General features: G+C 42.8%; 1 protein-coding gene across 1 annotated transcript in view; it reads right to left on the reverse strand.

The window, feature by feature from the left end:
- Window positions 1-27147, reverse strand: part of LOC120024841 (immunoglobulin superfamily DCC subclass member 3-like) — a 106678-nt gene extending 79531 nt beyond the window's left edge. The window contains exons 1-2 of the mRNA XM_038969163.1: window positions 27120-27147; window positions 16265-16570 (exon numbers count right to left, since the gene is read on the reverse strand). Of these exons, the coding sequence (XP_038825091.1) occupies window positions 16265-16570; window positions 27120-27147 (334 nt within the window). The remainder of the gene's footprint in view (window positions 1-16264; window positions 16571-27119) is intronic.
- Window positions 27148-27435: the final 288 nt, after the last annotated feature.

Genomic DNA, 27435 nt, shown 5'->3' on the forward strand with positions numbered 1-27435 from the left:
TGATTCTGGTTTGTAAGCCCAGAAGCATTTCATGTCTGTGACAGTGCACCCAGGAGCACACAGAGACCTTTACTGACACGAGGCGAAAGACATGAGAGGATCATGCTTTAACCACCATTTTCCCAAACAACAATAGACATGACCACGCTTTGATGGGCAACATTGGACGTTGGCGCTGTGAATTCCTGCGGAGCCCATTTGTCCGTTCTCTAGCTGGGCATTTCCATTGAAAATGACCCATTAGCACCAACATGTGAAGTTTTTAGGAGCATATCAAAATGGTTGTCAAATGACAGCTTGTTACGTTCCCCAGTTTCTGGTTTGTATTTGAGTGTGTGTGTTTCAGGAGATAGATTCCTGAAAACTCCTCAAGCAGCTGATTGGTCGACCCCAGGCTAATTGATGATTGGAGCTGACCCCGCCCCCTCGTCAAGAAGCAGCTGACTCTAATCACCATTGCCACCTGAAGATATAAAGCCAGTGTTCTGTTCAGGAGAGAAGAGAAATGATTGGAGGTTAGAGGGAGATTGAATATTTTGGAGAAAAGATTAGAGGGAGATTGAATATTTTGGAGAAAAGATTAGAGGGAGATTGAATGTTTTGGAGAAAAGATTAGAGGGAGATTGAATGTTTTTTTGGAGAAATCATTAGAAAGAGTTCTGTGTTTGTTGTCTTTGTCAAAGCTTCTTTAGTGGCCTGAGTTAGTTTACCCAGTTTTGTTGTAAAGTGTTTGTGAAATTGTTAATTATTCTGTTTCATTTGTTCCCAGGGGGGAAGGAGAAGGCACTTTGGGAGTGCTTAGGCAAGAGGCCCGCGGGCATACATATACCCGTAGTATATTCACTGTCTAGGCACACTAGGTAAGACCTGGGCGGACCACCCCCTGTATTTTGGTTAGGGCACCAGGTGGTGCTAAGTTAGGTAAGTTAAGTGGGTAGGCAGGTTAGATAGGAGAGGGGGAACTTTGATATTTACTTTCTTTGCTTTGGTTCCGTCCAGCCCCTTTTCCCCATATTACCGTGTAGGAAATAAATCCTAGTAAATGGTAAATTCTGCTTTTGTGTCATCCTTACTCGCACCTACAGTCCATACCTCTTGCACTTCAGAGAGTTGAGTTGTAGCAGGGAGTTGCGTTCCCTCTTCTCAGAGGCGTGCGTAACATAATGGGGGCTCATCCGGGATACCATTAAACCCACCGGACCCTGCTGCACTGAGCTCTCTGTGGTTAGTGATTGAGGTGTGATGGTAGGTTGTGAGTTTGGATGACTTGTGAAGTTTGTGTGTTCAGTATATTGTTGTGTACAAGATGGCTGCCTCAGCCATCTCCAAGTTCATTGAAGCGCCCTCTATTGATTGTTTGTTGAGGTTTCGAAAAGTAGACCTTTTAGCTATAGCTGACCATTATGGATTTGTTATCCCTGAGAAAGTCCTAAAGGCTGAGCTTTTGGTGCTAGTCAGGGAGGGATTAGTAAGAGAAAGAATTCTCTTATTGCAAGGAGAGAAGACGGGTAGACCTTCCGATGCCAAGTCGGAGGACAGGGTGGAGGAAGGGGTTGCTTGTACCCCCTTTGCATTGCCTCGATATGATCCTTTATCTTCTGCTTCAGGTCGTTCAGACGGGACCGCTAGGCTAAAGGTGAGGCTGGTCCGGTTAGAAATGGAGCAAAAAGATAAAGAGAGAAATGCATTTTGATCTTGAAATTAAGAAAATAGAAGCCGACAAGGAGGTGAGGATCCGACAACTGGAGCTAGATGCTGGCTCCAGTGCGACTCCACAAGCTGCTCATCATCAAGCCCACTTTGATGTAAGTAAAAATATCGCTTTAGTCCCTCCATTCCGAGAGTCGGAAGTTGATTCCTATTTCTCTGCGTTTGAGCGTGTGGCCGCTGCGCTACATTGGCCACTCGAGGTTTGGCCGCTCCTGTTGCAATGTAAATTGTCTGGGAAAGCCCAGGAAGTAGTAGCTGCTCTCTCCCTGAAAGACAGTTTACACTACGAAACAGTTAAAACTACCGTGTTGCGGGCTTATGAGTTGGTGCCTGAAGCTTATAGACAGCGCTTCAGGAACCACAAGAAACCCTCTCACCGTACTTTTGTTGAGTTTGCTAGGGACAAAGAGTCTCTGTTTAATCGATGGTGTTCAGCCAGCAAAGCTAACACATTTGCTGATATTCGGGAGTTGATGCTGATGGAGGATTTTAAAAGCAACCTCCCTGATAGAATTGTAGTTCATTTAAATGAACAGAAAGTGGTGACTTTGGCCCAGGCAGCAGTGTTGGCAGATGAGTACGCTTTGACACACAAGACTGTCTTTGTTGCACCTCGTTTTGAAGGTAGACTGATTATGTCGTCAGTGCCTCGTTCAGGTCGCTTTTCCTCTGACAAGTCTTTTCATGAAATCCGTGAATGTTTTTACTGTCACCAAAAGGGTCACGTGATTGCGGACTGCCCAGTTTTGAAAAATAAACCGAAACAGTCCCAGTCACCGTCCCCAAAAAGGAAAAGTTTGGGTTTAGTCAAGTCTTTGGCTCGTCCGTTGGTCCGAGGTATTGATTCGGCATTTGAGAAACCGGATCCTGTCTGCTCCGTTTATCTCTGCCGGTTGTGTTTCCTTAACTGGAGAACAAGCTGATCAAAAGCCCATTAAAATCTTACGAGACACCGGGGCGGCGCAGTCAGTAATCATTACTGATGCTTTACCCTGGTCTCCTGAAACGTATTGTGGCTCGCATGTTATATTACAGGGGATAGAGACAAAAACAGTACCTGTACCATTACACTGGGTCCACTTAGTGTCAGACTTGGTATCAGGACGTTTCCGTGTTGGTGTAGTGTCTACACTGCCAGTAAAAGGAGTCACATTGCTACTAGGGAATGATATTGCTGGTGGTAACGTTACTCCTGTGTTAGAGGTAGTAGAAATCCCAGAAATCAGAATTGCAGATGAGAAATTGGTTCAAGCATTTCCACATGTTTTTCCTGCTTGTGTGTTAACGAGGGCACAATCTCGCAAGCTTGGCGACGTGGTGGATTTGGCTGGTTCCATTTTTGAGAATGTTGAAGTAGAAGACAATGCATCGAGTATTCCTTCTGCAAGTCCGACAGTTTTTACAGGAGTAAAAACTAAGGCAGGGGAATGCGAACTCGCGCCCCAATTACATGACATTCTTTTGTCTGTCACCCCTGAGAAGGTGATTGAATGTCAAAAAGGAGACACCAGTCTTCGTAAGTGTTTTGCTTCGGTAATTTCCATTGAGGAAGCTAAAACTAGAGAGACTGCCTACTTTATGGAAGCAGGAGTTTTGATGCGTAAATGGGCAGCTCATGACACCGTTAATGACTGGAGTGAAGTGTGTCAAGTGGTTGTTCCTACACCGTTCCGGCAGCAGGTGCTGTCACTCGCCCATGACCAGGCGTGGTCTGGACATTTGGGGATCACAAAGACTTATAACCGGGCCCTTCGTCATTTTTTTTGGCCAGGTTTGAAGTCTGATGTGGTCCCATTTTGTAAAACATGTCACGTATGTCAACTCACTGGGAAAGCGAATCAAACAGTTCCTAGAGCACCGCTCTACCCGATTCCTGTGGTGGGGGAACCGTTTGAAAGAGTGATAGTTGATTGTGTAGGTCCATTGCCGAAAACCAGGTCAGGTAACCAGTTCCTACTAACAATAATGTGCAGTGCTACTCGATACCCAGAGGCTATTCCTCTCCGTACTATAACGGCTAAGACTGTGGTGAAGGCACTGGTGAAGTTCTTCTCTACGTTTGGACTCCCTAAAGTAATCCAAACTGATCAGGGATCCAACTTCATGTCAAAGCTGTTTTCAAATGTGTTAAAGACATTGTGTATTTCCCATCAGGTCTCAAGTCCGTATCATCCAGAGAGTCAAGGGGCTCTCGAACGTTGGCATCAGACGCTGAAGGCAATGCTACGCAAGTATTGTATGGATACCAGTACCGATTGGGATGAGGGGGTGCCCTTTGTCCTATTTGCTATTAGGGAAACGATACAAGAGTCCTTAGGGTTCAGCCCTGCTGACCTTGTGTTTGGACATACCCCAAGGGGTCCGCTGAAAGTGTTGAAGGAGCATATCTTATCTCCTACACCCAGTAGCGCCCCTAAAAATGTGTTGGATTATGTCAGTAAGATGCGGGAGAGACTGCACGCCGCATGTGCGTTGGCCCAAAAGTCTCTTTCCTCTTCGCAAAAACGCATGAAGGTGCATTATGACAAAAAGGCTGTTGGCCGTTCTTTTGCACCAGGGGATCAAGTTTTAGTTTTGTTGCCAATTCCTGGCTCATCTCTGTCAGCACGTTTTTCTGGACCATATCTGGTGGAAAAGAAACTCAGTGACACCAACTATGTGATAAAGACTCCAGATCGAAGGCGTTCTTCCCGTGTGTGTCATGTTAACATGCTAAAAGCATATTATGTACGTGACTCTCCAGACAGCTCCTCAAGTAAGCCGGTCCAGCCCGCCGTCTCCAGTGTGGCTGCGGTGGTGCTGAAGCCTGGCTGGGACCTAGAGGATGATAAGGAGGATGGGTTGGAGTTACGCCATACGTTACAGCAGTGTGAACGCCTATGTAATTCAGAGATGCTGAAGAAGTTACCCTCTCAAATGGAACATTTGGATAACGTTCAAACTAAGGACCTTATCCTATTGATAAACAGTTTTCTCAGTGTGTTTCAGGACGTTCCAAGTCGCACGTCCATCTTGGAACATGACGTGGATGTAGGGAACGCTGCTCCTATACGTCAGCATCCGTACCGGGTTAATGCAAAGAAAAGGGAGGTAATGAAAAGTGAGGTAGCTTATTTATTACAGAATGACATGGCAAAACCCAGTAACAGCTCCTGGAGTTCCCCATGTATTCTTGTTCCTAAGCCTGACGGTACGTCCCGCTTATGCACGGACTATCGTCGAGTGAATGCAGTTACAAAGTCTGATTCTTTTCCTCTACCTCGATTAAATGACTGCATTGATAGAATTGGCTCTGCTGCTTACGTTAGTAAGTTAGATTTGTTAAAAGGTTATTGGCAGGTGCCTCTGACCTCTCGAGCTTCTGACATATCGGCTTTTGTTACGCCTGATAACTTTGTACAATACACTGTGATGCCCTTTGGCATGTGTAATGCACCTGCTACTTTTCAGCGTCTAGTTAACATTGTGTTTGCAGATGTGCCAAATTGTACTGCATACCTTGATGTGGTGATACATTCGTCTACTTGGTCTGATCATCTCTCCACTTTGAAAAGTGTGTTTCAGCGGTTGGAGAATGCTTCTTTAACCCTCAATTTGGCCAAGTGTGAGTTTGGGAAGGCTACGGTGACTTACTTAGGGAAACAAGTGGGACGAGGTCAAGTGCGCCCAGTAACTGGCAAAGTGGAAGCAATTGTTGCTTTTCCTGCTCCCACGACTCGACGCCAGTTGCGCAGATTCCTAGGGATGGTAGGGTACTATCGTACATTCTGTAAGAATTTCTCGACGGTAGTAGCTCCCCTTTCATCTCTGCTTAGTCCCAAGGTACCATTTAGGTGGTCCAAGGACTGTAACCATGCTTTTGAGTCCGCTAAAGCGCTACTTTGTAGTGCCCCAGTGCTTGCCGCCCCCAACTTTGACAAACCTTTTAAGTTGGAGGTTGACGCTAGTATAGTGGGGGTGGGTGCGGTTCTCTTACAGGAAGATGAAGACGGAGTGGATCGGCCCGTCAGTTTCTTCTCCCGTAAGTTCAACTCGTGTCAGTCAAGGTACTCCACAATTGAACAAGAGACGCTAGCTTTATTGCTAGCCTTACAGTTCTTTGAAGTATATGTGGGATCCAGTGCCTTGCCTGTAATGGTCTTCACGGACCATAATCCTTTAGTGTTCTTGAAGCAAATGTACAATCAGAACCGCCGCCTTATGCGGTGGGCTCTGATTGTACAAAGATATAATGTACAGATAGCTTATGTGAAGGGCTCGGCGAATGTGGTTGCTGACGCTCTATCACGGGTTTACTAACTGGGGAAGCGTTGGGTTTTGTTATTACAAACTATGTTTGCAATTTTTGTGGTGGCGTGTTACGTTCCCCAGTTTCTGGTTTGTATTTGAGTGTGTGTGTTTCAGGAGATAGATTCCTGAAAACTCCTCAAGCAGCTGATTGGTCGACCCCAGGCTAATTGATGATTGGAGCTGACCCCGCCCCCTCGTCAAGAAGCAGCTGACTCTAATCACCATTGCCACCTGAAGATATAAAGCCAGTGTTCTGTTCAGGAGAGAAGAGAAATGATTGGAGGTTAGAGGGAGATTGAATATTTTGGAGAAAAGATTAGAGGGAGGTGTTTGTTGTCTTTGTCAAAGCTTCTTTAGTGGCCTGAGTTAGTTTACCCAGTTTTGTTGTAAAGTGTTTGTGAAATTGTTAATTATTCTGTTTTATTTGTTCCCAGGGGGGAAGGAGAAGGCACTTTGGGAGTGCTTAGGCAAGAGGCCCGCGGGCATACATATACCCGTAGTATATTCACTGTCTAGGCACACTAGGTAAGACCTGGGCGGACCACCCCCTGTATTTTGGTTAGGGCACCAGGTGGTGCTAAGTTAGGTAAGTTAAGTGGGTAGGCAGGTTAGATAGGAGAGGGGGAACTTTGATATTTACTTTCTTTGCTTTGGTTCCGTCCAGCCCCTTTTCCCCATATTACCGTGTAGGAAATAAATCCTAGTAAATGGTAAATTCTGCTTTTGTGTCATCCTTACTCGCACCTACAGTCCATACCTCTTGCACTTCAGAGAGTTGAGTTGTAGCAGGGAGTTGCGTTCCCTCTTCTCAGAGGCGTGCGTAACACAGCTAAGAGTCTATATTTGTGGGAAATAAAGGCATAGATACATTTTCCAACAATTTTCCATCTTAAAAAGTTTGGCATAAGTAATGTATTTGATTTGTGGATAAACAGATGGAAAAGGGGTCTTAGAAAACACCTACCAGAAAAAGTCTTAAAAGGTTTCAGAAATACATCAAACCCCAATGATGTTGATGTAAAGACCCCTGCTAACTAATATCAACACATATATTTAGTTTTGGAGAAATTGTTAACCTTGTGTAAGTTTAAGAAATATTGCCTTGTGCCTTGTAATTCCTTTACCAAAAACCCACATATCTTCACGCTTTAAGATATTTTCAAATGTCTCTACCTAATGAGAGAGGATAATGAAAGCATACAGAAGTAACAAGTAAAGGTAGACCTATCAATTAGTTAGTGTTTTTACTGATATCAATTTTGTTTATGAATTATTGAGTGATTAAAACTTGTTATTCCGTTACGGAATTACTTGCAGTAACGGAACTACTGCAACTGAATTGGCTACAATGGGAAATCCTAATAGTCACAAACCACAGCTGGGTCACATGCTACTGTCCTCCCTTCCACTGACATACTGTTATGTTCAGCTCATAACTGTTTTCTTTGTCTTTCTGTTGTCTGGTGGTCAAACCAAGAGTGTTAAAACAGTCCGAGTCTGGACAACTCCTCTCTCTCTCTCTCTCTCTGCCTCTCTCTTTCTCTCTCTCCAGTTAATGTCACCTCTGCAAGCTTTTACTGACACCTACCCATGAGCCCCCTCTCTTTCCATTTCCTGTAACTAGCATCCTCACCCACTGAGCACCGACCGACACTGGACGTCCATGGACGTTGAAACGTAGTTGAAATTTGGTCAGTTCACCCATGATGTTAACGTCCACAGATGGACGGGACTGGACCAAATCTGAACCTATCATAGAAGTATGTTTCACAAGTTTGGATAGTACAGTACAGTGAGTAGAGTACAGTCCAATACAGTACAGTCCAATACAGTACAGTACAGTGAAGAAAAGTATAGTACAGTACAGTAGAGTGTACTGTACAGAACTATACTGTACTGAACTGTACTGAACTATACTATACTCTACTGTACTGTACTTTACTGAACTCTACTATACTGATCTCTACTGTACTCAACTGAACTCTACTCTATCCTACTCTACTCTGCTATTGTACTGCACTGTACTCTACTGTGCTCCAAACCTGTGAAAACATGAGGAGAATGACATTCATATCCACAGATCAGGGATCCATGATGTAATTCCGTTATCATAATTCCGTTACCGGGTGTAAATCCACTTTACTTACTGTAGTTCAATAACAAAAATATATATATTTTTAACTCAATGTGTCCTGTCATAGCTGACATCTCATTCTGCACAGTTCTCCCACTAAATTAGTTTTTGTGTACATTTTTCAGTGGAAATTGTTAAAAGTAGTCCTTGTGCATAGAGTTGTATGGTTTGTTAAACTTTGTCAAAGCGTAATTCCGTTACCGTGGAATTGCCCAGCTGTTCTTTTTCACTATGATTGCTTCCTCCTGTCCTGAAGCCTGGTCTCCTCAGATAACCAAGTAAAGATTCATTAAGGAGAAGGCCCTGCCCTTATCTTCACTTTGTCACTCAACAAAGACATCAATTCAGCATCGGCACGCAAAACACACACACACACACACACACACACGCGGTTACTATCATATGGTAGGCATGTCAGGACTCCGAACCTCCCCATTCCCAAAAGATAAATATCACATGCTTCATTAGAATGGGGCCCTTTCTCAACACCCCCTCCTTAGGGGTCAAAGGCCATAATGTCAGAATGTGACCTCCAGACCATCGGTAATCCTTAAACTGATCAATATGAGTCACAGGGCAGGGGTCATCCATTTAAGTGACCCTGAAGAACAAAAAGGAAGAAAGCCCAGAAGAGAAGAGAACACACTATCTTTTCAGGTGCAGCCAGTGGTGGAAAAAGCCCTACCACCCGAAGCAATGAGCTTCAACTTGACACAGAGAGAAAGAAGCTGTCTGCACATAACATTAAATCCTAGTACATCCTTTAATCAGATTGTGGAGCACATTCAGAGAGATCAGAGAGATCTGTGCTGGCCAGGTGTGGATACATGAGTAGATTCATTGTGTGACATTCATTGTATCACTGTATATGAAATGTTGTTTTGTAATACCAGCTGTAGACAAGACCTAATATTAGCCATCCCCCTCAGCAGTGAATATTCTAATTGGCCCAGGTTTGGCCCGGGGTAGGCTGTCATTGTAAATAAGAATTAGTTCTTAACTGACTTGCCCGGTTAAATAAAGGTCAAATAAAAAATAATACTCCTCGGGTACTGAGCTGTCAGTCACCCTATTAAGGGGGACCGACTTTCATTTCACCCCCCCTCACGGTTTTACATCCACTCCACCCTCAGACCACTAAATCATAAATAAGAAGTCATGGAATAGTCAAATCCAGGATTTTCTCTCATGTAAAAGTGGGGAGATGCTGAAACGGTAACTATGGGCTGACTTTTGAGAGGTTTTTAAAAGGTTTCTTGTGTCTGGCGGCGCCACTGCACAGGGATGACTTTTTCCAGTGGCCTGTGAGACGCGAGGCCCTCCCCGTGACCACTTAGCCACCTCGGTCCCATTGAGCGGCGAGGCCGCATGGACACAACAGCACAGCAGTGAGCTGTCTCCTTCCTGGCCTGTGTTACACACAGGGCAGGAATCTAAGCCCTCTGCCAGCCTTTGTCTGTCAGTGTGTAACTCGACGCAGCACAGAAGAGCTTTCAGAAACGCTTAACTGTACAGTATCACAAAGGTGCTGCTTAGATTGCTCCCCACGACCTCTGCAGTAGATGCTTGTGCATTTGAGTTACTATATTGTAGGCAAGTGTGTGTGTGTGTGTGTGTGTGTGTTTGTGTGTGTGTGTGTGTGTTTGTGTGTGTGTGTGTGTGCAAAGGGTTTTTAAAAGAATACTGCACATTCAACTGACCCATTGTTCTCCAATGTAAGGCAGTGACATATGCTGTTTTTTTCCCTCCACAGAAACACATGGGTTTGTCTATTGTTTTCCAGCACTGCACAGCAATGGAGCGCTGGAGCACACCACATCATCATTAACAAACATATGAAGGTACAGAGTTCAATACAAAGGGTCTTCTATTAGCCGTTAAAGGACAAAGGCTGCTGCACAAGCTTGGAGACCACATCAATTACTGTGGCTGCCTTACTTAAGACACCACCAACCCTCTGCTCTATGGTCACTTCACTGTTCAGTTACTATGATCCGAAGCCTCATAAAGCAACGAGACAAGACCTTCTGAAAATAACAAGCACCACATAGCATAACACATTCACTTTGAGACTAACTCCGTGGAGGCTGCTGCGGGGAGGATGGCTCATACTAATGGCTGGAATAGAGTCAGCGGAATGGTATCAAACACATCAAAAACATGGTTTCCATGTGGTTGAGACTAGAGGTCGACAGATTAATCGGAATAGCTGATTAATTAGGGCCCATTTCAAGTTTTCATAACAATCGGTAATCTGCATTTTTGGACACCGATCATGGCCGATTACATTGCACTCCACGAGGAGACTGCGTGGCAGGCTGACTACCTGTTATGCGAGTGCAGCAAGGAGCCAAGGTAAGGTGCTAGCTAGCATTAAACGTATCTTATAAAAAACAATCAATCTTAACATAATCACTAGTTAACTACACATGGTTGATGATATTACTAGGTTAACTAGCTTGTCCTGCGTTGCATATAATCAATGCGGTGCCTGTTAATTTATCATTGAATCATAGCCTACTTCACCAAACGGTTATTTAACAAGCGCATTCACGAAAAAAGCACTGTCGTTGCACCAATGTGTACCTAACCATAAACATCAACGCCTTTCTTAAAATCAATACACAAGTATATATTTTTAAACCTGCATATTTAGTTAATATTGCATGCTAACATGAATTTCTTTTAACTAGGGAAATTGTGTCACTTCTCTTGCAGAGTCAGGCTATACGCAGCAGTTTGGGCCGCCTGGCTCGTTGCGAACTGTGTGAAGACCAACTTCGCCAAACGGGGGATGACTTAACAAAAGCACATTTGCGAAAAAAGCACAATCGTTGCACGAATGTACCCAACCATAAACATCAATGCCTTTCTTAAAATCAATACACAGAGGTATACTTTTTTTAAACCTGCATATTTAGTTAAAAGAAATCCAGGTTAGCAGGCAATATTAAACTAGGGAAATTGTGTCACTTCTCTTGCGTTAATTACACGCAGAGTCAGGGTATATGCAACATTTTGGCCCCCTGGCTCGTTGCAAACTAATTTGCCAGAATTTTACGTAATTATGAACGGTTCCGTATTTCACTGAAAGAATAAACGTTTTTCGAAATGATAGTTTCCGGATTTGACCATATTAATGACCCAAGGCTCGTATTTCTGTGTGTTATTATGTTATAATTAAGTCTATGATTTGATATTTGATAGAGCAGTCTGACTGAGCGGTGGTAGGCAGCAGCAGGCTTGTATGAGAACATATGAAAGCTGGTGGTTCCTTTTAACATGAGTCTTCAATATTCCCAGGTAAGAAGCTTTAGGTTGTAGTTATTATAGGACTATTTCTCTCTATACCATTTGTATTTCATATACCTTTGACTATTGGATGTTCTTATAGGCACTTTAGTGCGTTTGCCAGCAGCTCTTCCCTGTGATTCAAGCATTGAGCTGTTTATGCCTATCAACTCCTGAGATTAGGCTGGTGTAACCGATGTGAAATGACTAGCTGGTTAGCGGGGTGCGCGCTAATAGCGTTTCAAGTGGTGACGGCACTCGCTCTGAGAATTTGAAGTAGTTGTTCCCCTTGCTCTGCAAGGGCCGCGGCTTTTGTGGAGCGATGGGTAACGATGCTTCGAGGGTGGCTGTTGTCGATGTGGCGAGGAGAGGGACGGAAGCTATACTGTTACACTGGCAATACTAAAGTGCCTATAAGAACATCCAATAGTCAAAGGTATATGAAATACAAATGGTATAGAGAGAAATAGTCCTATAATTCCTATAATAACTACAACCTAAAGCTTCTTACCTGGGAATATTGAAGACTCATGTTAAAAGGAACCACCAGCTTTCATATGTTCTCATGTTCTGAGCAAGGAACTTAAACGTTAGCTTTTTTTACATGGCACATATTGCACTTTTACTTTCTTCTCCAACACTTTGTTTTTGCATTATTTAAACCAAATTGAACACGTTTCATTATTTATTTGAGGCTAAATTGATTTTATTGATGTATTATATTAAGTTAAAATAAAATTGTTCATTCAGTATTGTTGTAATTGTCATTATTACAAATAAATAAATAAATGCAAAAAAATCGGCCGATTAATCGGTATCGGATTTTTACGTCCTCCAATAATCGGTATCGGTATCGGCGTTGAAAAATCATAATCGCTCGACCTCTAGTTGAGACCACTCCATTGACTCCATACCAGCCATTATTATGAGCCGTCCTCCCCTCAGCAGCCTCCACTGGAATAACTCCACCGTGTAAGCTATACTGTCTATGTATTTAAATGACCATCGCCACTATGTTTTCTTCCATTTCCAGTCAAGTCAAGCACAGCCTTGACAATGTAATACCCGTATGTTTACAGTGTAATCTACACATACACTGTGCAGTGTACATAGCTACAGTATCAGAATGAGAAACGCCAAGGCAGGAATAAGAGACGAGGCAGTGTCCAGCATAGTGCTGTTCTATGTCTCTCTCCAAACAACAGCCACATGTCTGGTCAAACAGAGCAGAGGGCTAGAGGACACGGAGAGATACACAAATGGAGATGGAGACAGAGAGAGAGAGGGGGAGAGAAATGGAACGGGGAGAGAAAAAAGAGAGAAAAAGAGAGAGAGAAGGATAGAGTTCAATAGAGACTACTCTGAGAGACTGTCTCAACCAAACAGCCACATTTTCTCTCCACCAAAGAGATAATAAGTCTGTTATCAAAATCAAATCAAATCAAATTGTATTTGTCACATGCGCCAAATACAACAGGTGTAGTAGACCTTACAGTGAAATGCTTACTTACAAGCCCTTAATACAAGCCCTTAACCAACAATGATTTTTTTAAAGTGTTAAAGTAAAAAATAGATAAGTAAAAAATAAAAGTAACAAATAATTAAACAGCAGCAGTAAAATAACAAGCGAGGCTATATACAGGGGTACCAGTACTGAGTCAATGTGGAGGCTATATACAGAGTCAATGTGGAGGCTATATACAGAGGGTACCGGTACAGAGTCAATGTGGAGGCTATATACAGGGGGTACCGGTACAGAGTCAATGTGGAGGCTATATACAGGGGGTACCGGTACAGAGTCAATGTGGAGGCTATATACAGGGGGTACTGCTACAGAGTCCATGTGCTGGGCACCGGTTAGTCGAGGTAATTGAGGTAATATGTACATGTAGGTAAAGTGACTATGCATAGATTATAAACAGAGAGTAGCAGCAGTGTAAAAGAGGGGTCTGGGTAGCCATTTGATTAGCTGTTCAGGAGTCTTACGGCTTGGGGGTAGAAGCTGTTAAGAAGCCTTTTGGACCTCGAATTGGCGCTCCGGTACCGCTTGCCGTGCGGTAGCAGAGAGAACAGTCTATGACTAGGGTGGCTGGAGTCTTTGACAATTTCTAGGACCTTCCTCTGACACCGCCTGATATAGAGGTCCTGGATGGCAGGAAGCTTGGCCCCAGTGATGTACTGGGTCGTATGAACTACCCTCGGAGGCTGAGCAATTGCCATACCAGGCAGTGATGCAACCAGTCAGCATGCTCTCGATGGTGCAGCTGTAGAACCTTTTGAGGATCTGAGGACCCATGCCAAATATTTTCGGTCTCCTGAGGGGGAATAGGCTTTGTTGTGCCCTCCTCACGACTGTCTTAGTGTGTTTGGACCATGATAGTTTGTTGGTGATGTAGACACCAAGGAACTTGAAGCTCTCAACCTGTTTCACTACAGCCCCATCTATGAGAATGGGGGCGTACTCGGTCCTCCTTTTCCTGTTGTTCACAATCATCTCCTTTGTCTTGATCACGTTGAGGGAGAGGTTGTTGTCCTGGCACCACACAACCAGGTCTCTGACCTCCTCTCTATAGGCTATCTCATTGGTGTCGGTGATCAGTCCTACCACTGTTGTGTCATCGGCAAACTTGATGATGGTGTTGGAGTCATGCCTGCCCGTGCAGTCATGAGTGAACAGGGAGTACAGGAGGGGACTGAGCACGATCCCCTGAGGGGCACCCATGTTGAGGATCAGTGGCGGATATGTTGTTCCCTACCCTTACCACCTGGGGACGGCCAGTCAGGAAGTCCAGGATCCAGTTGCAGAGGGAGGTGTTTAGTCCCAGGGTTCTTAGCTTAGTGATGAGCTTTTGAGGGCACTATTGTGTTGTACGCTGAGCTGTAGTCAATGAATAGCATTCTCACATAGGTGTTCTTTTTGTCCAGGTGTGAAAGGGCAGTGTTGATCCACAGATTGCATCTGGAGTGGGTCTAGGGTTTTTGGGATAATGGTGTTGATGTGAGCCATGACCAGCCTTTCAAAGCACTTTGTGCTACGGGTCGGTAGTGCTACGTGTCGGTAGTCATTTAGGCAGGTTACCTTCGTGTTCTTGGGCACAGGGACTATGGTGGTCTGCTTGAAACATGTTGGTATTACAGACTCAGTCAGGGACAGGTTGAAAATATCAGTGAAGACATTTGCCAGTTGGTCAGCACATGCTCCGAGTACACGTCCTGGTAATCCGTCTGGCCTGCGGCCTTGTGAATGTTGACGTGTTTAAAGGTCTTACTCACATTGGCTACGGAGAGCGCGATCTTACAGTTGTCCGGAACAGCTGGTGCGCTCCTGCATGTTTCAGTGTTACTTGCCTCAAAGCGAGCATAGAAGTAATTTAGCTCGTCTGGTAGGCTCGTGACACTGGGCAGCTCGTGGCTGTGCTTCCCTTTGTAGTCTGTAATAGTTTGCAAGCCCTGCCACATCCGACGAGCGTCGGAGCCGGTGTAGTACGATTCGATTTTAGTCCTGTATTGACGCTCTGCCTGTTTGATGGTACGTCAAGAGGGCATAGCAGGATTTCTTATAGGCTTCCGGGTTAGAGTCCCACTCCTTGAAAGAGGCAGCTCTACTCTTCAGCTCACTGTGGATGTTGCCTGTAATCCATGGCTTCTGGTAGGGGTATGTACGTACGGTCACTGTGGGGACTATGTCATCGATGCACTTATTAATGAAGCCAGTGACTGATGTGGTGTACTCCTCAATGCCATCGGACAAATCCCGGAACATATTCCAGTCTGTGCTAACAAAACAGTCCTGTAGCTTAGCATCTGCTTCATCTGACCACTTTCTTATTGACCGAGTCACTGGTGCTTCCTGCTTTAGTTTTTGCTTGTAAGCAGGAATCAGGAGGATAGAATTATGGTCAGATTTGCCAAATGGATGACGAGGGAGAACTTTGTACGCGTCTCTGTGTGTGGGGTAAAGGTGGTCTAGAGTTTTTCCCCTCTGGTTGCACATTTTAACGTGCTGATAGAAATTAGGTAAAACTGATTTGAGTTTCCCTGCATTAAAGTCCCCGGCCTCTAGGAGCGCCGCCTCTGGATGAGCGTTTTCCTGTTTGCTTATGGCCATGGTTCCAATGCTTAGCACTTGACGTGGAACTCAAGTGAATCCAAAAAAGAGTTTTGTGGCTAGAGCGGAGCGCAGAAAATTCATCTTGGTGCCAGCAACAGGGTGATCAGCAACACTTTGAGATTACAGCAGGCACAACAACGCAGTGTGAACGCCAAGTATAAAGGCTTGCTAATAGTAAATTCCAGAGAAGAGCACAGATTAAGTATGAAATATTACTAGGGACAACATGAAGGGAGGGCAAAATCCAAAATGCTAATGTATCTGTGGAAATAAGGCAAACCATCAAATCCATCTCCCTGGCTCCCTAAGTCGCTCATATTGGGCTCATCCAAACATAATGTTGCTCCAATATTAAAGCTTGGTAAATACAGTAGCCTGCTGGTTACTCTGACTGTATAGCCACGTATCCAGCAGCGGTCGGCTACATGAGAGACATTCTGTAGACATGGGTTGACGAACCCAATGTCAGATTTCACCACCTTCCAACAATAGTGATGGCAAAAAGTTCTGCAGATTTAAACTTAAACCTAAATATTATTGAGTTATTGTATTCATATTCATTGTATTCATTGAGTCATACTTTCTAGCAATCAACAAATGCCTCTCCTATTACCAATGTTGGTAATATGTTGGGAATTGCTAATTATGCTTTTCAATAACATTGTAATAACATGGTACTACCATGGCAGTAATAACCCCCGTAGCAAGGTTATTAAAGGAACACTTACTGGCAGCCTGCACCCTGGCCCTGCGGCTCACCACCAGACCAAAGGAGTTCTGGCCCATGCACTCATAATCCCCTTCATCAGTTGAGCCGTCAGACTTGGTCCTCTGGAAGCGTCCAATCAGCAGAGTGCCGTTGTGGAACATGGTGTAGTATTGGTCAACCACCAGGAGGATTCCATTCCTCCTCCACTGCGTGGTGATTGGTGGGATGCCTTCCACCTGACAGTGCAGCATGAGGGGCTGCTCCTGCACCGCGATGATGTCACTGGGCTCCAGGGTGAAGGAGAGCTCTGCTCCCGATGTCACACCTACACAAATAGCAGAGAAATACACACGTTACACCTACACAGCTACACAGAAAATACACACAGCGCTCATGAGCAAACAGCCTTAGCAAGCTAGGTTAGAGTTTGGTCTCAAGAGAATTCATTCGCACTCACTAGCAAGAACATGCTTTCCAGCACAGTGACAATGAACTATCCACACCACAAGAGAATAAACAGCCAGGTTAATGTAGAAGGAACAGACTGGTTAATCCTTTCTAACCATGGAGTTGTGGTTGCAGATATTGATGTGTGCTATAGAATAAAAAAACACAAGAACTGTACACTGTCTGATTACTGTGTATGCCACTGTCTGCCAGCTTCCAGTCCCATAATAAACCACCTTGATGTGCTGTTGACAATCCTCCTACCTACTGCCTTTGAGACATGATGCACTCAATACTGTCTCGTTCTGCCCTCGCAACAAACAGAACACACTGCTGGCTAGTGATGTAGGAAAAACATCGATACAGAAAAAGTATTCAATTGTCATACTTGTGTAAAAGTAAAGATATCTTTTTTTTTTTATTACTTAAGTAGAAGTGAAAGTCACCCAGTGAAATACTACTCAAGTAAAAAGTCAAAAAGTATTTGATTTATACTTAAGTATCAAAAGTAAAAGTAAAATGATAACTCGTATAACGGCACAATTTTCTGTTTTAAATGTATTTACGGATAGCCAGGGGAACACTCCCAACACTCAGACATAATTTACAAACGAAGCATTTGTGTTTAGTGAGTCTGCCAGATCAGAGGTAGTAGGGATGACCAGGGATGTTCTCTTGATAAATGTGTGAATTTTCCTGTCCTGCTAAGCATTCAAAATGTAACAAGTACTTTTGGGTGTCAGAGAAAATGTATGGAATAAAAAGTACATTATTTTGTTTAGGAATGTTGTGTAAAAGTTTTCCAAAAAATAAATAGTAAAGTACAGATACCCCCCCAAGAAACCACTTAAGTAGTACTTTCAAGTATTTTTACTTAAGTACTTTACACCACTGCATATCAGGATATTATTTTTGTTGATATATCGTATCGTTTGACAATATCGCAATATTATCATTGCGCTAAATGGCTGTACCTGCACCAAAACTCCAGTATTTTTCCTTCATAGCTTGTTCTCCATCATCTTTTTAAATAGGGAGGCAATTTGATTTCAGCACTTTTATTTCCATGACTGATCAAAACGTGTTTTCTCATGGCTCTCTCTTGTCTCTGCAGCAGACATATGATGAACAATATGTTTGGAACATCGAATCGCAATAAAATCACAGTATCTAATCACAATAGATATCATGAGAATCGTGAGAATCGCAATACATATTGTATCGGCACATAAGAATTGTGACAACATCGTATTGTGAGGTCCCTGGTAATTCCCAGTCCTATTGCTGGGCCACTTTGATGTTTCCTTACTCTGTTATCACCTGCAGGGTCAGTCATCAACACCAAGAGCAAGGTGTCAGTGATGATGTGATTGTCACTTTGAAATCTGCTTCTTCTGCCATGGATAAATGGAATTCAGAAGGCGTTTGTAGGCTATTAACTTCTTTGTGATAGGGGGCAGCATTTTCACTTTTGGATGAATAGCGGGCCCATAGTGAACTGCCTCCTACTCTGTCCCAGATGCTAATATATGCATATTATTATTACTATTGGATATAAAACACTCTGAAGTTTCTAAAACTGTTTGAATGATGTCTGTGAGTATAACAGAACTCATATGGCAGGCAAAAACCTGAGAAAAAATTCAAACAGGAAGTGAGAATTTAGAGGCTGGTCGATGTTCAACAAATCGCCTATTCAATGGATCTGTTTGCACTTCCTACGCCTTCCACTAGATGTCAACAGTCTGTAGAACGTGGAATGAAGCCTCTACTGTGATGTTGAGCCGGATGGGAGGTGTTTCAGTCATTGGTCTGGCAGAATGCTAGTTCCTGGTCACGCGCATTCCAAATTATATCGTCTTGCTTTCCCTTACTTCTAGAGACACAAAGGAATTCTCCGGTTGGAACGTTATTGGATAGTTATGATAACAACATCCTGAAGATTGATTCTCTACTTAGTTTGACTAGTTTATTCGACCTTTAATATAACTTTTTGAAGTTTTTGTCCGAGTTCTCCTGCATCTGCGCGAGCGTTTGGACATGTGCACTAAACGTGCTAGCAAAAGTAGCTACTTAGACATAAGTAATGGACATTATTGAACAAAACAACGATTTATTGTGGAACTAGGATTCCTGGGAGTGCATTCTGATGAAGATCATCAAAGGTAAGGGAATATTTATGATGTAATTTCGTATTTCTGTTGACTCCAACATGGCGGAGAAATGTTGTTATATCTGAGTGCCGTCTCAGATTATTGCATGGTGTGCTTTTTCCGTAAAGTTTTTTTGAAATCTGACACAGCGGTTGCATTAAGAACAAGTGTATCTTTAATTCTATGTAAAACATGTATCTTTCATCAAAGTGTATGATGAGTAATCCTGTTATTAGATGTGGCTCTCTGCAATTTCTCCGGATATTTTGGAGGCATTTCTGAACATGGCGCCAATGTAAACTAAGATTTTTGGATATAAATATGCACATTATCGATGTATTGTGTAACATGATGTCCTATGAGTGTCATCTGATGAAGATCATCAAAGGTTAGTGATTAATTTTATCTCTATTTCTGCTTTTTGTGACTCATCTTTGGCTGGGAAAATGGCTGTGTTTTTCTGTGGCTATGTCCTGACCTAACATAATCGTTTGGTGTGCTTTCGCCGTCAATCCTTTTTGAAATCAGACATGTTGGCTGGATTCACCACGTGTAGCTTTAATTTGGTGTCTTTCATAAAAGATTGATGTTTGATTTCATGAAAGATTGATTTTTATAGTAATATATTTGAATTTGGCGCGCTGCATTTTTTCTGGCTTTTGGCCAAGTGGGACGTTAGCGTCCCACATATCCCAGAGAAGTTGTAAGGCCCTGAAGGCCGCTGGCACAGAGAGGCAGTAATAAACATTCATTTAGGTCAGCAACTCAAACGACTGCATTTTGAATGGCTTGAATACAGGTTTGCTCAGATCAATAGTGGAATGCAACAGAGAGGGTTTCGACTTGTCTGCTTTTCAGAGACACGAGCATTGCCTTTTGAGCGCAGATAGAAAAAGAGGCTAAAGATTATGGCCAAGGTCACTGGGGACTGTCGTGTTTTCATCATTTTATCTGCTGCACTCATTTCATCTTTGTCTTACAGTAACATAACTGGAAGTTTCTTTCCTCTTCCCCTGACCTGGTGGCATATGAGAGAGAGAGAGAGAGAGAGAGAGAGAGAGAGAGAGAGAGAGAGAGAGAGAGAGAGAGAGAGAGAGAGAGCGAGAGAGCGAGAGAGAGAGAGAGAGAGAGAGAGAGAGAGAGAGAGAGAGAGAGAGCTGATTGAGGACTCTCCATCTAGTGTCCATCTACACTGAACAAAAATATAAATGCAACATGAAAAGTGTTGGTCCCATGACATAGTTCCTGAGCTGAAATAAAATAAATTTTCCATATTTACATTTACATTTAAGTCATTTAGCAGACGCTCTTATCCAGAGCGACTTACAAATTGATGCATTCACCTTATGACATCCAGTGGAACAGCCACTTTACAATAGTGCATCTAAATCTTTTAAGGGGGGGGGGGGGGGTCAGAAGGATTACTTTATCCTATCCTAGGTATTCCTTAAAGAGGTGGGGTTTCAGGTGTGCAAAATGTACAAAATGCTTATTTCTCTCAAATGTTGTGCACAAATTTGTTTAAATCCCTGTTAGTTAGCATTTCTCCTTTGTTAAGATAATCCATCCACCTGACAGGTGTGGCTTATCAAGAAGCTGATAAAACAGCATGATCATTACTAGAGGTCGACCGATTATGATTTTTCAACGCCGATACCGATACCAATTATTGGAGGACCCAAAAAAGCCGATACCGATTAATCGGCCGATTTTTTAAATGTATTTGTAATAATGACAATTACAACAATACTGAATGAAGACTTATTTTAACTTAATATAATACATCAATAAAATCAATTTAGCCTCAAATAAATAATGAAACATGTTCAATTTGGTTTAAATAATGCAAAAACAAAGTGTTGGAGAAGAAAGTAAAAGTGCAATATGTGCCATGTAAGAAAGCTAACGTTTAAGTTCCTTGCTCAGAACATGAGAACATATGAAAGCTGGTGGTTCCTTTTAACATGAGTCTTCAATATTCCCAGGTAAGAAGTTTTAGGTTGTAGTTATTATAGGAATTATAGGACTATTTCTCTCTATACCATTTGTATTTCATTAACCTTTGACTATTGGATGTTCTTATAGGCACTTTAGTATTGCCAGTGTAACAGTATAGCTTCCATCCCTCTCCTCGCTCCTACCTGGGCTCGAACCAGGAACACATTGACAACAGCCACCCTCGAAGCAGCGTTACCCATGCAGAGCAAGGGGAACAACTACTCCAAGTCTCAGAGCGAGTGACGTTTGAAACGCTATTAGCGCGCACCCCGCTAACTAGCTAGCCATTTCACATCGGTTACACCAGCCTAATCTCGGGAGTTGATAGGCTTGAAGTCATAAACAACGCAATGCTTAAAGCATTGCGAAGAGCTGCTGGCAAAACGCACGAAAGTGCTGTTTTAAATGATTGCTTACGAGCCTGCTGGTGCCTACCATCGCTCAGTCAGACTGCTCTATCAAATCATAGACTTAATTATAACATAATAACACACAGAAATACAAGCCTTAAGTCATTAATATGGTCGAATCCGGAAACTATCATCTCGAAAACAAAACGTTTATTCTTTCAGTGAAATACGGAACCGTTCCGTATTTTATCTAACGGGTGGCATCCATAAGTCTAAATATTCCTGTAACATTGCACAACCTTCAATGTTATGTCATAATTACGTAAAATCCTGGCAAATTAGTTTGCAATGAGCCAGGCAGCCCAAACTGTTGCATATACTCTGACTCTGCGTGCAATGAACGCAAGAGAAGTGACACAATTTCACCTGGTTAATATTGCCTGCTAACCTGGATTTCTTTTAGCTAAATATGCAGGTTTAAAAATATATACTTATGTGTATTGATTTTAAGAAAGGCATTGATGTTTATGGTTAGGTACACGTTGGAGCAACGACAGTCCGTTTTCGCGAATTCGCACTGCATCGATTATATGCAACGCAGGACACGCTAGATAAACTAGTAATATCATCAACCATGTGTAGTTATAACTAGTGATTATGATTGATTGATTGATTGATTGTTTTTTATAAGATAAGTTTAATGCTAGCTAGCAACTTACCTTGGCTTCTTACTGCATTCGCGTAACAGGCGGGCTCCTCGTGAGGCAGGTGGTTAGAGCGTTGCACTAATTAACCGTAAGGTTGCAAGATTGAATCCCTGAGCTGACAAGGTAAAAATCTGTCGTTCTGCCCCTGAACAAGGCAGTTAACCCACCGTTCCTAGGCTGTCATTGAAAATAAGAATGTGTTCTTAACTGACTTGCCTAGTTAAATAAAGGTGTATAAAAAATATATAATAATAAATCGGCAAAATCGGCGTCCAAAATTACCGATTTCCGATTGTTATGAAAACTTGAAATTGGCCCTAATTAATCCGCCATTCCGATTAATCGGGTCGACCGATTAATCGGAATGGCAGATTAATTAGGGCCTAATCGACCTAATCATTACACAGGGGCATCTTGTGCTGGGGGCAATAAAAGCCCACTCTAAAATGTGCAGTGTGGTCACACAACACAATGCCACAGTTTTGAGGGAGTGTGCAGTTGGCATGCTGACTGCAAGAATGTCCACCAGAGCTGTTTCCAGATAATTTAATGTTAATTTCTCTACCATAAGCCGCCTCCAACGTCATTTTAGAGAATTTGGCAGTATGTCCAACCGGCTTCACAACCGCATACCACGTGTATGGCGTTGTGTGGGTGTGCGGTTTGCTGATAACAACGTTGGGAACAGTGTGCCCTATCGATGGCAATTTGAATGCACAAAAATACCGTGACGAGATCCTGAGGCCCATTAAAAGTGCCATAAAAGTGAAGCTTAGCGGAGTCTTCTGCACCTCCGTGCTCTCAGTATCAGGTTTCAGCTGCTGAAGGACTAAGCACTAACAGTCCCTGCCTCGGACCCAGGAATCTGGGCGGGAGGGGCAGCACAGGGGTCAGCAGAGAGGACCTCCGGCGTCATCCCTCAAATCCCATCCCAGGAATACTCCCCTTTAAGTGCAGACAAGGAATGCATTGACATGCTCTCCTTTCTAACCGTTTCCCTCCCTCCTACGAGACCAAAGAGACATCAGCGCTACCGCCTCTGAAAAACAAAGGGGTGGTGAAATATTTAACCCCTTGCTGGCCGTGCTGCCCGCACAGAGCTCTCTGCTCTGCTGCCCCAACAAAGCCTGAGCGTTCCACACACACAGGAAGCCAGCGCAGTCAGCACTGCTACCAGTACATGAACAGCAAACGAAGAGGACGCGGGTACAAAGGCAATCAGTCACGCTTTCTGTTATGGGCAAAACAATGTTGGAAGCTAAAACACCCATTAGACACTAAAAAGCTTCTAGACACAAATAAAGCGTTAGAGGAGACAAAAGTGTTACATTATACATATTCTTAGGAGACAGAGGGGGCTCTGTTTCTGACCTCTGGATATAGAAGAGATGTTCATGTCAAGCTTTCAAAACTGTTACAGGGCATTAATAGATGTTATCCAGCATCAGAAACCCAGATAAAATCTCAATCCAAGTAGTGTTTCGTCGCCCGTAGTAACATCAACAAACTGAATCTGTGTTATTATCATGTCAGTGATTTCAAGAGCAGCAGAACATGGCTTTATTAAGGTATTTCACAGAGATGAATGCATTGAATGCATTGCAGTGTGTCCTTTTAAGCTGAACAGGAAGCTGATGAATTCAATGAATGCGTTGGTTTTTAAATGAATAAAGCATGGAGAGAGAGCAGGGTCCTGCAGCTTTTCAAATGATAGCTTTGACTGATTGGCTCATCAATTTCATCAGATAGACTCGGAGGTCTGTGGACTCTCACAAAACACTGATGACTGCCTCCAAGACATTAAAAATGAATGTCCACATGGAACATTCATGACTGCTTCCAACACTGTCTTTGTAATCAACATGTATGAAAAAAAGGAGAAGAGGAGAGGTGTAATAACAGATGGGTAAGAAGAGAGAGAGAGGGGAGAGAGGGAAACAGAGAGAGGTGGACAGCATTGCCAGCACATGAGCACAACAGAAGCACTGAGCAGCTAGCTAAGATATAGAGGGGTCAGGGTTATGGATGAGGAGGGGAGGGGAGGGATGGCTGGCTGGCTGGCCATGTGTGTGTTGTGTGCTGTGCTGCTGGGTGCTGTGCTATGCTGTGTGGAACAGGAGAAGAGAGGCCAGCACAGCTGTAGATGCCAGAGGTCAGAGCAGAGCCACACTGTCAAAGAGACTGAGAAAGAGGCACACACAGTCAGGCAGACCCCTCCTCTTAATGCTCCCTTTAACAAGGGGAAGGGGACCCTGGGGTTTGGGATTACCACCGTGGGAGACCAGAAGCCTGCCAGGCTGAGAGAGACAACTGTTGGCTCGCGCTCGGGCTTACTACTGGCATTCAATAAAACCCACCGTGCTACTGTACGAAGGACTGGAGGGAGGGAGGCATCCACAGCCTCACAAACAAACTGCTGCATTTGGCTAAATAATAACCAAGCTCTTATCAACATTGTTAGAGATCAAGCACAGCACATTCTGTAGCGGAGCAAAAACACGTAAAAAGCTTGGTTTAATCAATCACAGACAGTGAGCATCCTGAACACTGCAGAACAATGCATACTTAATGCTCCCATAATTTCCTCCTCAGTAAAAAGCACTCCTGGGTAATTTGTCCCGTGTCACATGAGGCACTTCAATTTCAGCAGCCACTGCTGTTGTTGTCTAATCAGACCCATACAGTCACAGATCTGGATCAGAGCATTACAATGCAATCAAGAGGCAGGTCTCAATTACAGATGCTTCCTCCCAATGAAGTTTTTATGTGAGAATTGCCAGAACAATCTGAGATACAAAAAAACTTTTGGGGGCTATCCTTGCATGGAATCGCCCAAATAAATGTTTATGGTCAATCATCCATGTATTTAATTATTTTTGGAAAGGGCACACAGAGCTTGTTTTGCCACTTACAGATGTCCTTCAGTGTTTGTTATGAAGTTGACATGTTAATGAAGGAAAGTCCCCCAGTAAAATACTACTTGAGTAAAAGTCTAAAAGTATTTGGTTTTAAAAATATACTTAAGTATCTAAAGTAAATATAATAGCTAAAATATACTTAAGTATCAAAAGTAAAAGTATAAAACATTTCAAATTCCTTATATTAAGCAAACCAGGTGGCACCATTCTTTTTTTTGTGTGTGTGTGTGTGGGGCGGGGGGGGGGGGGGGGGCACACTCTCTTGAGAAGTGTGTAAATTGGACCATTTCTTGTCCTGCTAAGCATTCAAAATGTAACAAGTACTTTTGGGTTTCAGGGTAAATGTAGGGAGTAAAAAGTACATGATTTTCTTTAGGAATGTAGTGAAATAAAAGTATAAGTTGTCAAAAATATAAATAGTAGAGTCAAGTACAGATACTCCCCAAAAAACAAGTTGTCAAAAATCTAAATAGTAAAGTAAAGTACAGATACCCCCCAAAATATTTTAGTAGTACTTTAAAGTATTTTTACTTAAGTATTTTACACCACCAGTTGACAGAATAGGCACATGTACAGGTAACTGCCAAAATAATGGAAACACTTGAGTAAATGAGGAATACAAAGTATATTAGAAGAAAAAAGCTGGTGTTTCCACACAGGTGTGGTTCCTGAGTTAATTAAGCTATTAACATCCCACCATGTTTAGGGTCATGAAGAATGGCGTCACATCCCTCCAATAGAATTCCAAACACTAGTAAAATCTATGCCAAGGTGAATTGAATCTGTTCTGGCTCGTGGTGGCCAAACAGCCTAATAAGACACTTTATGTTGGTGTTTCCTTTATTTTGGCTGTTACCTGTATATAGCTTCATTTACATATTTCAATACAATATTTCAGAAAATGTGTAATAAAAATAATCTCATATTTGTGTCTATATTCAACTCGTAATGGACATTTTGATATACGTATATATAGGTTTAAAAAATATTGTATTCGGTGTAGTGCCTGGCATTAGCCTATGGAGGATACTATCAAGGCTACCTGTAATTATGTAGTTCTGAGGTAGAATGGCTTCTGTTGACAAAAAATGTGTCATGCTAGATTTCGATCAAGAAATTAGACCCTGTTTCATTCTCTGTAACATCCATAATGGTGTGTTTTCCTCTCTAAAGTAATAACAGAAATTACATTAAAATTATAGTTTTTGTGTTCAGCCAAGTCTTTTCTTCGAAATGGCTGTCTCTGACAGCAGCCAATCAGACTCTGTAACATCCATAACGGAGGGTGTAACATCCATAACGGTCATCTTCCTGTCTAAAGTTTTAAAAAACTATCGCTGACAGCAGCCAATCGTGGAGGTAAACGTCACACACCTCCACACCTCTGCTATGTTTACAGCACTTTGCCGTGGGAGATCAAAACATTATCTTTAATTCTTGGGTAGACCCTGTAAGTAAAGACTATATGTTTGTACAGTTATCCACAGGCATCTACCCATGTCAATTATGAATCAACAAACTTCCTTTTGCTCCTCATACTATAAACACACAGACACACGCACACGCACACACACAGACGCACACGCACACACACACACACACAGCTGCCCTTCACCTTTCAATGATCAAAGCAATAAGCTGACCCACAGACATAATCACGACACCAGGAAGATGATATTGACAAGAAATATCTACTAACAATGGTCCCAATATAAGCTCGAAGAAAATGTACATTTTATACAAATTACAACTGTGTTTGCATTGTGTTGATGACTCACCCTGGCCAATGCAGTAACTCCCACCTGCTTCAATCAACAATATTCCTATGTCTAGTTCCCTCTAGTCCGGCGGTGTGACATGTGTCCATAACATTGTCAACACATGGTCTTTCCCTATGGGATAGGTGCACCTGAGGTCTCTGTGTAGACTACTCATCAGTATCTTTCACCACACGAACACAGAAGAATAACAGTTGTGTGTGCAGGCTATAATTATATTACAGGGTCTCACAAGAATAACACAAGTAAACAACAATAGCATCCTTATAGTGAATGTGACTAACAAAATCATTTGTTTCACGATGCAAATCCAAAAAACCAATAAGAACGATTTATGCTAATTGGGAGACATTGCTGTTGCTCAGCCAATATGATTTTTTTGTTGCTGTTGTTGCTATTTGTCTTTGTTTTGAACAAACATCTAACAGTGCACACCCCTCTGGTCATACCTTGCAGAATGAAAACAAAAAACACACTGTTCTATTCAAGCTTCACTACAGCTTCTAACCATACACCTTCTTACCTAAGTGGTTTAATGTGGTCTTCCTCATATTGACTGAAACTTTAAATGCCACAAAAAGTGATTCAATCTTTGCAGGATTAGTGAAACAAATCAATTGAAGCTATTTGATTTCTCTCAGATGTGTCGGCTAGAATACATCACAACAACTCCCCTATAACACTCACTAGCCACAAACAAAGAACTCAAAGGCCCCAAATTACAAATGTATGCATCATGTTTACTCCTTCACTCCTCCTTCATTCCTCCTTGCTTACTTCCTCACGCCTCCTTCCTTACTTCTTCACTCCTCTTTCCTTACTCCTTCACTCCTCCTTGC

Source organism: Salvelinus namaycush, chromosome 30 (genome assembly GCF_016432855.1).
Source record: "Salvelinus namaycush isolate Seneca chromosome 30, SaNama_1.0, whole genome shotgun sequence".
In the NCBI taxonomy this organism is placed as follows: domain Eukaryota; kingdom Metazoa; phylum Chordata; class Actinopteri; order Salmoniformes; family Salmonidae; genus Salvelinus; species Salvelinus namaycush.